At 36.2% G+C, this 12,061-nt stretch overlaps 2 protein-coding genes across 3 annotated transcripts; one reads left to right on the forward strand and one right to left on the reverse strand.

Annotated features, from left to right (window-relative positions):
• The first annotated feature begins 3,678 nt into the window (after nt 1-3,678).
• On the forward strand, nt 3,679-4,889 carry LOC115024718 (interferon a3-like). Its single transcript, XM_029456509.1, has 5 exons — nt 3,679-3,810; nt 3,905-3,985; nt 4,141-4,287; nt 4,414-4,497; nt 4,794-4,889. The coding sequence occupies exons 1-5, from the start codon at nt 3,679-3,681 to the stop codon at nt 4,887-4,889; spliced, it is 540 nt and encodes a 179-aa protein (XP_029312369.1).
• A 322-nt stretch (nt 4,890-5,211) lies between these two features.
• cd79b (CD79b molecule, immunoglobulin-associated beta) lies at nt 5,212-10,205 on the reverse strand. Of its 2 annotated transcripts, XM_029456397.1 has the most exons (5): nt 10,040-10,205; nt 8,438-8,755; nt 8,213-8,331; nt 7,300-7,353; nt 5,212-5,739 (listed from the first exon to the last, which is right to left on the reverse strand). In XM_029456397.1, the coding sequence occupies exons 1-5, from the start codon at nt 10,089-10,091 to the stop codon at nt 5,650-5,652; spliced, it is 633 nt and encodes a 210-aa protein (XP_029312257.1). In that variant the 5' UTR covers nt 10,092-10,205; the 3' UTR covers nt 5,212-5,649. The 2 variants fall into 2 exon arrangements, with proteins under 2 accessions (XP_029312257.1, XP_029312256.1); XM_029456396.1 differs by lacking the exon at nt 10,040-10,205 and having other exon boundaries at nt 8,438-9,239.
• Nucleotides 10,206-12,061: the final 1,856 nt, after the last annotated feature.

The raw sequence follows: 12,061 nt of genomic DNA on the forward strand, positions 1-12,061 counted from the left end.
ACGAGAGCGATAGGGGCAATGGGGAGAGAGTTACACAAACAATCACGGTGGAGAGTGCAACTACCAGACACGTAGATAAAAACAACAACTTTAATCCGTTGGTGTATAGTGAGGAATATCTGAAAACAAGTTAATGTTAATATGATAAAATGTGAGGCTGAGAGGAGTAGTTAGAGGTTTCTGCATCAATAGGTTAAAGCTTCAACAATCAAAACAAGCGCACTGCTTGTGCGTCTTGACGTCCGCTCCTTATAGTTCCATCGTTACCATGGTGCACATTTAACACATATTTATGGCATTTTATAAAATTAGGCCCAATCGCCATTTTGTTTCAGTCATTTCGATGTCAAATTTTGAAGATTTGATGCTCTCAAACCAAAATAACAGCGTTTAACGTCACTACACTAATTGTTCATACATTCTACACATGTCCCGGGAAATGTTAGACATCTAAATCAAAATACTCATTTTACACGGAGAAATCGTCGAATGAGTCTGTTGTCACCAAATCAGTTTTTCCAACAGGCCTAACAGCTGTCCAGCTTAACATTATAAAAGTTACACTCATTTATATACCAATACAACTTGTTAAGGATGTTTCAGGGTTGAATCAATGAATCATAAATCATTTAAATAACAACATATAAATCAAAAAGTGGTCTTACCTGCACGGTTGAAGTCCAAACTGGCGACTCCCAACAGCAGCAGGTGTTCCTCTCCGACCAGTGGACGACCAAGGGCCTTTCCAACAGTTCAGGGATGCAGAAGTTTTGTTTACCAACAAGATCTGTTTTCCTGTAGATTCTCCAGCGGTTTTAAAACTCCAAAAGTTCGCTTTCAAAAGTTTGGTTTTGCAAAAGGTCCAATCGTGTCCAAGTCCAAGTGCAAAGTGATAAATCAGAATGTTCGGCAGGGTCAGAGGATCTACGTTCTATTTCCATGACACATGACGCACGTGCGTACATGTGATTAGCAGGACAGAGATACTTTTAATCTAATATTTGTCATATATATTTTTATTACCTTCATACCTGCCTTTTTTTTAGATTCCAGTCACTTGAATGTTGCAGCAGCTTAAAGTGAAGCTGATGTTAAACTTTGTATACTGCTGGGTAACTTCTTTATTTCTTCCCGGGATCAGTAAATCCTAATCAACAATAACACATCATAAATTGTTTGTTGATTATATTTTGTATCAATGAATAATAACTGAATCTGAAATAATCATCAAATCCTCTGGTAACAGCAACAGCTCAGTAGCAGAACTTTGTGTGTTTGCTGTGTCTGTGTGTTAGCAGTTGGACGTATTTCGTACTGTAGTGAAAGAACAAAGAGGCAAACTATCAATATATAAAAACTATAAAGTTGTACTGAAAAATCTCCATCCCCAATAAACTCGATTTTATTTGTTAAATACTAAAACATAAGAAATTAAAAGACATATTTAATTATGCTCAAAGCAAATGTATGTCAAAAAACTAAAGAGCATGTTGATCAACATGAACAAATACATGATCAATAAATACACAAATAAATAAATAAAGAGACTGCATGTAAGAAAATATAACACATATGTAATGTGACAGACATATTGTAGTTGGTGAGCAGAGATGAAGCTCCATAGATAGAATGACTTGAGACTATTTAAACAGTCTGCACGCTCTTCAATACAATAACAATATAAACAACAACAACAATAATTCTTAAAATGCATCTTCAGTTCTGTGTTTATTCCTAAAATTCAATAACCAATACAACTGCAGACGTGATTGCACTGTGTCCATTCCTGCACGAGGTGCCATAAACAGGAAGTTCCCTTCAGGAGAAAATGAAAGCGGCTCCGTGACTGCGGCCTGCGCTGTGACGCTCGTTCATATGAACTGCTCAGTGACATTTCACGTTGTTTTAACAAAAGCATGGCGACTTTAAACGTGGGAACCAGAGAAGGGGATTCTCCTTCACAGTTTAATTCATTAACAGATAAGAGCACATTTTCAGCCATCGATATGCACAATGAGTTATTATTATTATTATTATTATTATTATTATTATTATTATTATTATTATTATTATTATATAAATCAGATTACTACAGTAGTTTACAAACAAACATAAATTAAAATGTATCAAACTGATGATAAATCATATAATGTGATTTAATTACTAGCTACACTAATCTGCTGTAGGCTACTTTGACTTGCATGAGTTTCACTGAGTGTTTCTACACTGTTGCTATGTTTGCCTTGTACTAAGTAAAGGATCTGAGTAATTCCTCAATCACTGCTGCTATGAATCTGAAGATGTTAGGACATAAATTTAGTTTTCAAATTGCACACATTAAAATGATGTTGTTTCTAGCAGGTAGGAAGACTCCTCCCATATTTCATTTGTAGAATATGAGCTTTCATCAACACAAGATTTAGAGTCCCACAGGTCAGATTGAACAGATTACAGACATGTTTGCTGCATTTGCAGCACTGAATGTGAAAGCAAGGTGATGAAACTGATAGCACTGCAGCAGCTCATTCATAATGTCTGATGTAATGTGTAAATGTTTGTTTATTCAGTTTTAATGATCTGACTGGACAGATGAAAGTCTATTCTATCTTGTACCTTCAGTGAGTACCATGAGAGGTTTTACAGAAACACATGTTCCTGCACGTTAGTTGATTGTATTAATTAGTTTGTGATAGGAATTAAAACAATAAACACAGTTCCATGTGATGGAATACATATTAATTTAACTGACTATAAAATCATTTTTCTTTCAATTAAATGTTGTTCTCAGCAAAATAAAAAAACAAATGATCTGCCATCAATATAGACAGATGCCCTTTAACTTAATATTTAAATATATTACAAATTAATGAACGCATACGTTATAAATAAATAAACTAAGACATTATAAATAAATAATTAAATACATCATAAATAAATAGATTGCATGTGAACAATTAAATGAACACATTCTGATTTCTTTCTTCTTTTGGCATGTTAGATATGTGAACACGCTGCAGTCATATTTACAGTTGTAATCATGCAAGATAAATGTTACGAAACCACAAAATACTAATGTGGCAATCACAACAAATCGAGAATAATTGTTTTTTTTTAACACATGATTTCCATTGCAGGGAGATCCTGCAGACCGAATTAAAACTAAATGAATAAACAAAAAGTAATTTCTTCCCAAAAATAAATAAAAGGTTTGTGTGTACAGTCCTTTAAAAGTCGAAAAATGATTCCCATGTTACTCATTGTTCCCTATGGGACACATCTGTGTGATAATATAAAGTGAACTGTGATTATGTTGAAAGTATTCTTTAATATGAAATGTTTAGTGCCATTACTGTATTAAGTTGTAGCCTTTTAAAACTCGGTGCAGTATTTTAGCTTGATCTGCAACATTATCTTATTGTGTCACACATATTTCATTAGGAGACTGATTAGAATCCGAAATGTGTGTGACATTATACATGTTTGAATGTTGAGGTTTACCTTGAGCGCGTGAAAGCCGCACTTGTTTCCCGCAGGTGTTTCCCGCAGGTGTATGTCAGGAAAATGAAATAGGTGCGTCCTGCTGTATAAATGAGGCACTGCAGCTCTGCTCCATCACATCAACTGGTTCACGAGAGAAATCACTATTTACTCCATACAAAGGAAATTTACCTTTTCAAAATGCTCAACGGGGTCTTCTTTGTGTGCCTGTCTCTCAGTCTGTACAGTGCAGGCTCCTCTCTGAGCTGCAGATGGATGGATCATAAATACAGAGAGCTCAGTGAAAAGTCTTTGGATCTAATAGATACGATGGTAAGTGCACTTCTTTTGGAAGTTGTTTAAAGTCATTGAATGAGTTTACTTTACTGTGTGTTTACTTCATGATGTGTGTTTGTGTGTGATGCAGGCTAATAACTCCACTAACACCACTGAGGATGCTGAAGTGGACTTCCCTAACCATCTATACAACCAGGCGTCCAAAGCATCAGTAAGTCAGCCTCAACTTTTGGAATAAAAATCAAAAGACAAACACATTGCTTGATTTTCTCTATTTATTTTCTTCAGTGAAACGTGTAGGTTTGTTTTATCTGTTATAAATAAATCTCTTCCTATTGTAATCTGTGATTGATCTTCTTTTTCCAGGCTGAGGATAAACTCCATTTCACAGTTCAGGTTCTGGAGGAGATTGTTTCCCTGTTTGAGGAGGATCACAGTAATGCATCATGGGAGAACAAAGAGGAGAACTTTCTCCATGTTGTAACCCAGCAGGTTGAAGGCCTTCACTCCTGTGTAAGTCTCAGTGTGTATCAACATACCTGTTGAATGAAAGAATCAATTCATAGTACATGTGCAAAGTTAACATGGTATCTGTGTAATGAAGCTGTTTCATCATGTTTGACTTTTGTATTCATTTAGTTTGGGAGCCAGGGCCACAAGAAGAAGAACAAGAAGCTGCACATGTATTTCAAGAGACTCTCAAGCCACGTCCTGAAAAAAATGGTAAGTCTGTCTATCTATCTATCTATCTATCTATCTATCTATCTATCTATCTATCTATCTATCTATCTATCTATCTATCTATCTATCTATCTATCTATCTATCTATCTATCTATCTATCTATCTATCTATCTGTCTATCTATCTATCTATCTATCTATCTATCTATCTATCTATCTATCTATCTATCTATCTATCTATCTATCTATCTATCTATCTATCTATCTATCTATCTATAGATAGATAGATATATATATATTTGTTATTATTTAATAATGATGATATTCTTCTGTCTGCAGGGCCACAGTGCTGAATCCTGGGAGCTGATCAGGAAGGAGATGAAAACCCATCTGATCAGAGCCGACCTTCTGGCTTTATCTCTACTCACCAACTAACATCTGTCCGTCACATTACCAATGTGTTTATTTATCTGCTTACATGCTATTTATGTATTTATCCTTATATTTATTTATTAAATGATTGAGTTATTTGTGTATTTATTGATCATTCGAGCAGCATGTGAGCAGACCAGCTGGCTTCATATCTGCTCACCAACTAAAATCTGTCTGTTATCTGTCAGATTAATCTATTTATTTATTGCTTATTTATGTACTGAGTTGTTTACACATGTATTTATTGATTGGTTGATACTGCACACAAGAAGTATCTTTATAAATGAATATGTTGCAAAAGCCAATAAAAAAAGACATTCTCCAGCACATGGAAAGGTTTTTATTATTTTTCTATTTGTGTTACATAAACAAAAGGCATGCCGATTTTTTAGATAATCAATGATGCACACAGATTTCTGTAACATTTACAAAACAGATATTAAACTCTCATGTCAGAGAAGTCTTTATGAAATAATACACCTCTTATATTTATAAAAGCCTCTTAACGCACCACCAATGTAATAATAATACATTTTAGAATGATTTATTTACACTTCAAATCACATCTGATAAATTCACTCCAGCGTTACTAAATAGCAAAAAATAAACTGAACATATAGCAAGCGTTTTAGAAAAGGTATGTTGTTGAACACTTATAAACAAACATTTAGCCTACTAGAACAAAATGTCAAATCTCCTCTAAGGACTCTTAATAATGTATCATTTGTACTTCTATAATCAAGAACGTGTAACTGTGTGTGAGTCACTCCCATGGGGCCTCAGTTCCTTCAGCCTCGGCGTACGGCGAGAGTTCCTCGTACAGATCTCCTCCACACGTCTCGATCGCCAAGCCCTGAGAGACGGGATCAAGTCAATTTAAAGTCATTCAACATGTATATGTGTATTTCCCATGAGGCTTTTAGGACTCTCAGTTAAAGTATGTTTTATGATTATGTTTGGGTATATTTGTACCGATGTAATTTGCATAGTCAGTGATTCAGACATGACTCAGAGATAAAGATATGCAGCTGCTAAATGTCACAGCAGAGCAGTTGGCATTCAAATATATTTCGTATTATATAAACATCTCTGCCAGCAGCGATTAATTGATTTATTTTCGTCTATTAAATTATTCTCCAACTATTTGAATAATCGATTTATTGGTTTAAGTAATTAAAAAAAAACAAATGTCAAAACTCTCTGATTCTTGCTTCTTAAATGTGAATATTCTCTGGTTTATTTGCTCCTCTATGACAGACCAGTCAGAAATGTTCTCTCTAACTGAGAAGCTTGTTTGTGCTTTTCTTACAAGAAGGCTTGACTGTAATGCTTCACTTTCCAAAAAAGTGTATAAATCAATAACAGCTTGTGCAAGTTGGTTGTACCAAATAGTCTATGTTTTTTTAAGGTGCCAGTCAAAAGCTGACCTTTTGACACCTAGAAACATCTTGGCCTCTGAGTATTTCATTATACATACTTTAAACTACTATTACTGTCTGGGTCCATTCATTTTGTATGCTTCCTTGTATGTTAATGTAATGTACTCTGAGCAACAATTTCTGTATAAAAGGTGTTTTTCGTCTAGCAATAATATCTATTTTTTCAAGCAACAAATGCTGCTATTAAAGTTCAGCCTACAGTATAGGCTATGTTTAAAATGAAAAAAAGAATCCTGAGAGCTGCATTGACAGAAGAAGATAAAACTGTGGTTATGAGCTCAGTGGTGCGAGGACACTGTGTGTGTGTTTGTGTGTGTGTGTAAAAAACACAGCTGTGATGTGTGTTCCCTGTGGCAGTAAATGACCACTAATGACAAAAATAAATGATCTCGTCAGTGTTGAAATGTCATTAAATGTGTCATTTTTCAACTTCTACTTCTACTTCCCTACATCTCAGAGGGAAATATTGTACTTTACTTTTCACTCCGCTAGATTGGTACTACAATTCTTCACACCCTTCCTGTTCAGTGAAAAGTATGTATCTCCAAATTTGGTGATCGTTGATTGGAAAATGTGTGATAAACTGAATGATGTAGTTTTCATTTATGTGTTGAGTCACTGGACAGAGACAAAGATATAAACATATGATGACCTTACAAAATGTGATGCATTTCTGTAGATTAAACTACCCAACAGTATATAAGGGAGTTAGAATTAGCAGTAAAATGCAATTTACACATTAATGCATCAGAAATATTAATCCAGAAACATCATATGTAACAGTAAAACACTGACAGGGAACATTTTACAGCACAAATTATATTTTAAGTAAAACTTTGCTAATAATACTTTTACCTAAGTAAGGTTTTGGATGTCACAATGTCGTATTAGGACTTTTACTTAAAGGATCTGAATACTTCTTTCACAACTTGTTTTGATGAATATTACTGTAAAATTTAGATTTTCCAACAAACCTCATAGATGTGATCAGTTTCAGGCTCCTCATATATAATGTCCCTCTTTTCCAACTGTTAAAAAAATTTAAGAGCAAGTAAAAAGAGAAAATGAAAGAGTTAGCACCAGCTATTGATAAACAAACTGTATGAAATACATAAAAAATGAAGAAATATAAATGCTAAAATAAAAAGAGGTTAGCTAACGTTAGATCATGAAACATTCTAATCAAGACTAGCTAGCTTTGCTGCTTCAAATTAAATTTAAGAAGAGCTAAAAGGTGTGTATCTTTTGGTTATATCTACATCTGCAATAGTGGCATAGCTTTACACAAAGGGACTAAAGGTTAAACAAATGTCTGAATAAATGCAAAGATCTCTTGAAAAATGAAATGAAAAGGAAGGAGAGATCTGTTGAGAAGAAGAAGAAGAAGAAGAAGAAGAAGAAGAAGAAGAAGAAGAAGAAGAAGAAGAAGAAGAAGAAGAAGAAGAAGAAGAAGAAGAAGAAGAAGAAGAAGAAGAAGAAGAAGAGACTTCCACAACTTCTATCTATCTATCATGACTAACCTTTACAGAAAACATGTCAAAAATCCAAACTATTCAGAATATTCTTAATTAAGGTGGACTGTTGGTCAGATAAAACAAGCTATGTGAGGAATGTTGATACATTGATAAATCAGAAATGTTAGCAACAGATAAATAAAGATAATCATTAGTTGCAGATAGGCCCATGCTTTGGCTGACCTGTCAACATCTCTATAGATCAGTTTTATTCTAAAAAGCTGAAATTCCTTAGAAAACAAAGTTTTAAAAAAAACTTTGTTTTCAAACTTCTCGTTGTGCACATCATCAGCTCTATTCCATTTAAACTCAGCAGTGCAGTCTGGTAAAGCACAGATTTTTCTCAAATGTTTTTGTTCATCTTCTTCCTCACCAGTTGCCGTTTGCGTAGCAGTACAGCAGCAATACACACAGCCAACACCAGGCCCTGGAGGATAATGAGACCGTCCTTCATCTTGGTCCTGTACAGTGCCTGGGGAACGTCAATGGGTCCTGTGAGAGGAAAAATATTCAAAGTCACCTAGTACAGACCTCAATAACTTATCATGGCATCATGTGTGTGTAGGTCTGCATAAGACAGGGTGTCCCGGACACTTACTGGCTACTTGAACTGCAGTCCCAGGTCCCCATTCATTTCCTATCTTGCAGAAGTACACTCCGCTGTCTTCTACGCGCACATCACGGATGAAGAGAAAGATGTTTTGGTTCTGGCTGATGTTGTGAAAGACAAACTTTTTTCCTTCCTTTATCTGGCTTTTGATTTGATAATCGACGTCGTACTTATCGACCTTGTACCACTCGGCCCTGGCTGGCTGGAGTTTCGTGGAGCACAGACAGTAAATGCCCACATTGCGTTTGGTTTCCACACCATAGAACCGGGGCTTCTGGGTGATGGGCACGACAGGGTTTATGGCCACTGAGCAGACAAAAGAAGGTTGAGGGACATTGTGACAGTAAAAGCAGCAGTAACTGCAAATCTTACACATGTATGTAGATCATTTGATAATCAGTTGATAAGTACACTGTGTGCCTCCAATGGGATGCTGGCTTGACGTCATACTATCATGACAGGAGTCTATGTGTGTGTGTGTGTGTGTGTGTGTGTGTGTGAGTTTCGATCTTGCCAACCCTCAGACCAATATACTTCAAGCTTGGTGTGTGTGTTGCTGAGGACCCGAGAGAGTACAATGCCACGTGTGAAGTTATGTGGATCAGCGATTCTGTAGAAAACTGCAACAACCCGGTCCGCCCTGATTTACTTCGGCAATAGACACTTTGGTTAGCGCATGCGCTATTGAGGCGCATCAAAATCCACACAACAGCATGGCCACGTTTGCTAGCGGCCACTATACGACGTCTCTGTATGTTTTCTTTCACAAAATAGCACGCCTGTCCGTGCCATTACGTGTGTGTGTGTGTGTGTGTGTGTGTGTGTGTGTGTGTGTGGAACACTTTAGACCTTTATCTGTACCGTTATGTTCCAGGTGCTCTGAGAGGCCGTGCAGCAGCAAGAGACCATCAAGGCGAAAGCAAGAAATATACACAAATCTCTCACATATGCTGTGCAGATTAATCTCATTCATCTGGCAGTAGAAGCTTCTCTATTTCTCCACTTGCCAGTGGCACAGTACCGCTATGAGGTCAGCAGAATCCCATTAAAAAACAAGGAAATACCAATTCTGCTAGATCAAATGCAGCCTACCGATAAAATTACATTCACCAGCTTTTTCTGAATCTGTCCAAACATCTCCTGTAATTCGGCAAACACATCATCCACCAAAGAGCTCCATTATCTTTCTCCATTAAACGGAGTAAAGGTCTGAAATAAAGTAACCTGAGTAAGTAACCTCAGTTGATACATAACTGGGTGTAAGTAAACTGTATATACAGTATATTAAAAGAACAATTATTTGTCTCTGAAGACAACTTCCTCTTTTTCCCCAGATGGCCAGGAAGTAATGGTTCTGTGGAGTCTAAAATAACATGCAAAACGCTTGTATGCATTGTAGCTATGGTTAAACAGCCGTAAAAAGTACAATTGAATGACTCTGTAAAGCATTATGAAACGTTTAAGCTAATCATATGCTTTATTAACATTCAGCTAAGATTTCATTCTTAGCACCAAGACTGTAAGATTGTTTGTTTGCATCATTTTCACTTTTCAGTCACTGATTAAATTGATCATATTAAAAGAGTTTACCTGAGATATTGATCAAAGCAAGCCCACAGCATCCAGCCAGCAACCAGCGCATGATGACATGCAAAAGAAAAGATATTTAGAAAATGCTGAGGTCTACGCGTATGTCTCTCTGCAGGCATGAATATGTTGTGAACAAGGAGAAGTGTCTGCACCAGTGGGTGGGCTGTCTGTCACCACACAGGCTTTAATGGCAGGCAAATAAAAGGGAAGAGAGAACTGTAATGTCGAACCAAAATAACTCTGAACATCCCACACGCATAATATTAACAACCAATTTCATTCACGTGTGCCATTTTTAGGGACGAGTGAAACAAGATTGTAAACTGAACATTTGGGGTTTTAGGGTTTGTGTGCCTTACATTTCATTTAACACAAGCAGCCAAAGTTCTCAAAGGTAAATATTGGATACAATAAAATTGTCTAAATAAATGTTAGAATAGTTGAATAGTGTATATAAGCCCATATATATCGGGAGAGTTGTGTTTTTAGTGATAGTGTGTGTGCATGTGTTTGTAGTGATGGTGTGTGTGTGTGTGTGTGTGTGTGTGTGTGTGTGTGTGTGTGTGTGTGTGTGTGTGTGTGTGTGTGTGTGTGTGTGTGTGTGTGTGTTTCTGTCACTGTCATTGGTTTGGTTCCTTCCTCGGGTTAATGTTCTTGTTGACTCCAAAGCCAAAAGATTAGCAAGTAGATAATAAAATATGTGATTTTTTAACAGTGTAAAATGCAGAGGAAAATGTGTGCTTTTATTTTGTCTGTGCATGCGTGTGTGCATTGAAGGCTACAAGAGTGTGTGTGTGGCCTATACCAGACTTATAAAGACATTCATAGTCCCCAGAGAATGAATCCTAATGATCCCATGAGGTTGACATTTGTGGTATTTAGTGAAATGTCTCAACAACTATTTGATGACTTTAGCAATTCATGTTCCCCCTAATATGGTGAACTTGGTGAACATTATACCTGCAAAACATTAGCATGTGAACATTACCTGCGTGCCTAAGTAGCAGTGGTAGTAGTAAGCACCACAGAGGTGCTAGCTTAGCTGAACACTCTCTTTCAGGTCAGCCATGCTGATCATATTTCTTTAATTCCCTAAGCGAATATGCATCTGTACCCTCTCAATTTTTTTGTATACTGTATAGAGCTTGGTCAGTTTTCAGTGTGTGAGCAAGAGATATACTGCTGCCTCCAACAACCATGACAGGAAATTATTGTAATGATGGGGACTCAGTGAAAACTTGCAGTGAAGCTGCAAGTTTTTCATTTTCAGTCATTTCATTTTTTATAAGCAATGGTGGCTGCCCAAAAAAGATTTCAATCAAACATAGCAGTAAGAGGTGGGAACTGTTTTTTGTAAAGCTGCAACACAAAGTCTTAATCTATTAAATATATTTAAAACTATTTTAATAATTCCAGTCAATTTTCAGGATGCAATGCAAAACATTTTATGGTTCCAGCTTCTAAAATAGTGAGGATTTGTGGCTCGTCTTTGTCACATTATAGTAAATAAAATATATTTTATTTTGCAGAAGTCGCCTTGGACTCTAGATAATTGTTACTGACATGTTTCACTGACTTCTGAAGTTTTGAAGACCAAATGTCAAGAAAAGAATCAGCAGATTAATTGTTAATTTAAATAATTGTTAGTTGCAGCCCTAATTATTTTAGCTTGCTGGACATAAAGATATCCTGATGAAAACAGCCACAGTGAATAAAGCAGCTTTACTCTGCCAGGCAGTCAAACCTGAAAGCAGCAACATGTCCCTCTAAAGTAACTCCAGTCAGCACTGGGAGGCAGAGCGTGTAACCACAAAAATATGGAAATAAATCAGACACCCTACCTCCTTATTTCTTGTAAGAGGCAGTGCTTATTTTCGTCTGTTGACACTCATGTACAAAAAATAGCAACTGGGCAAGCGAGCCACTATCTAGTGCTGAAATGAGCAGCTGTTTAAGAGACAAGATGTCAGTAATGGAGATGAAAACATGACAAATGTATATATCTTAATAGCTAATATACAG

This window comes from Cottoperca gobio, chromosome 19 (assembly GCF_900634415.1).
Source record: "Cottoperca gobio chromosome 19, fCotGob3.1, whole genome shotgun sequence".
Taxonomy (NCBI): Eukaryota; Metazoa; Chordata; class Actinopteri; order Perciformes; family Bovichtidae; genus Cottoperca; species Cottoperca gobio.

Excerpts from the sequence above, each read along its gene's own strand:
- LOC115024718 (XM_029456509.1), top strand. The coding sequence starts at position 3,679 with ATGCTCAACGGGGTCTTCTTTGTGTGCCTGTCTCTCAGTCTGTACAGT. Across the intron at positions 3,811-3,904 it reads TGGATCTAATAGATACGATG|GCTAATAACTCCACTAACAC; the intron begins GTAAGTGCACTT and ends TGTGTGATGCAG. Across the intron at positions 4,498-4,793 it reads GCCACGTCCTGAAAAAAATG|GGCCACAGTGCTGAATCCTG; the intron begins GTAAGTCTGTCT and ends TTCTGTCTGCAG.
- cd79b (XM_029456396.1), bottom strand. The coding sequence starts at position 8,825 with ATGTGTAAGATTTGCAGTTACTGCTGCTTTTACTGTCACAATGTCCCT. Across the intron at positions 8,332-8,437 it reads GACTGCAGTTCAAGTAGCCA|GACCCATTGACGTTCCCCAG; the intron begins GTAAGTGTCCGG and ends TTCCTCTCACAG. Across the intron at positions 5,740-7,299 it reads AAACTGATCACATCTATGAG|GGCTTGGCGATCGAGACGTG; the intron begins GTTTGTTGGAAA and ends CCCGTCTCTCAG.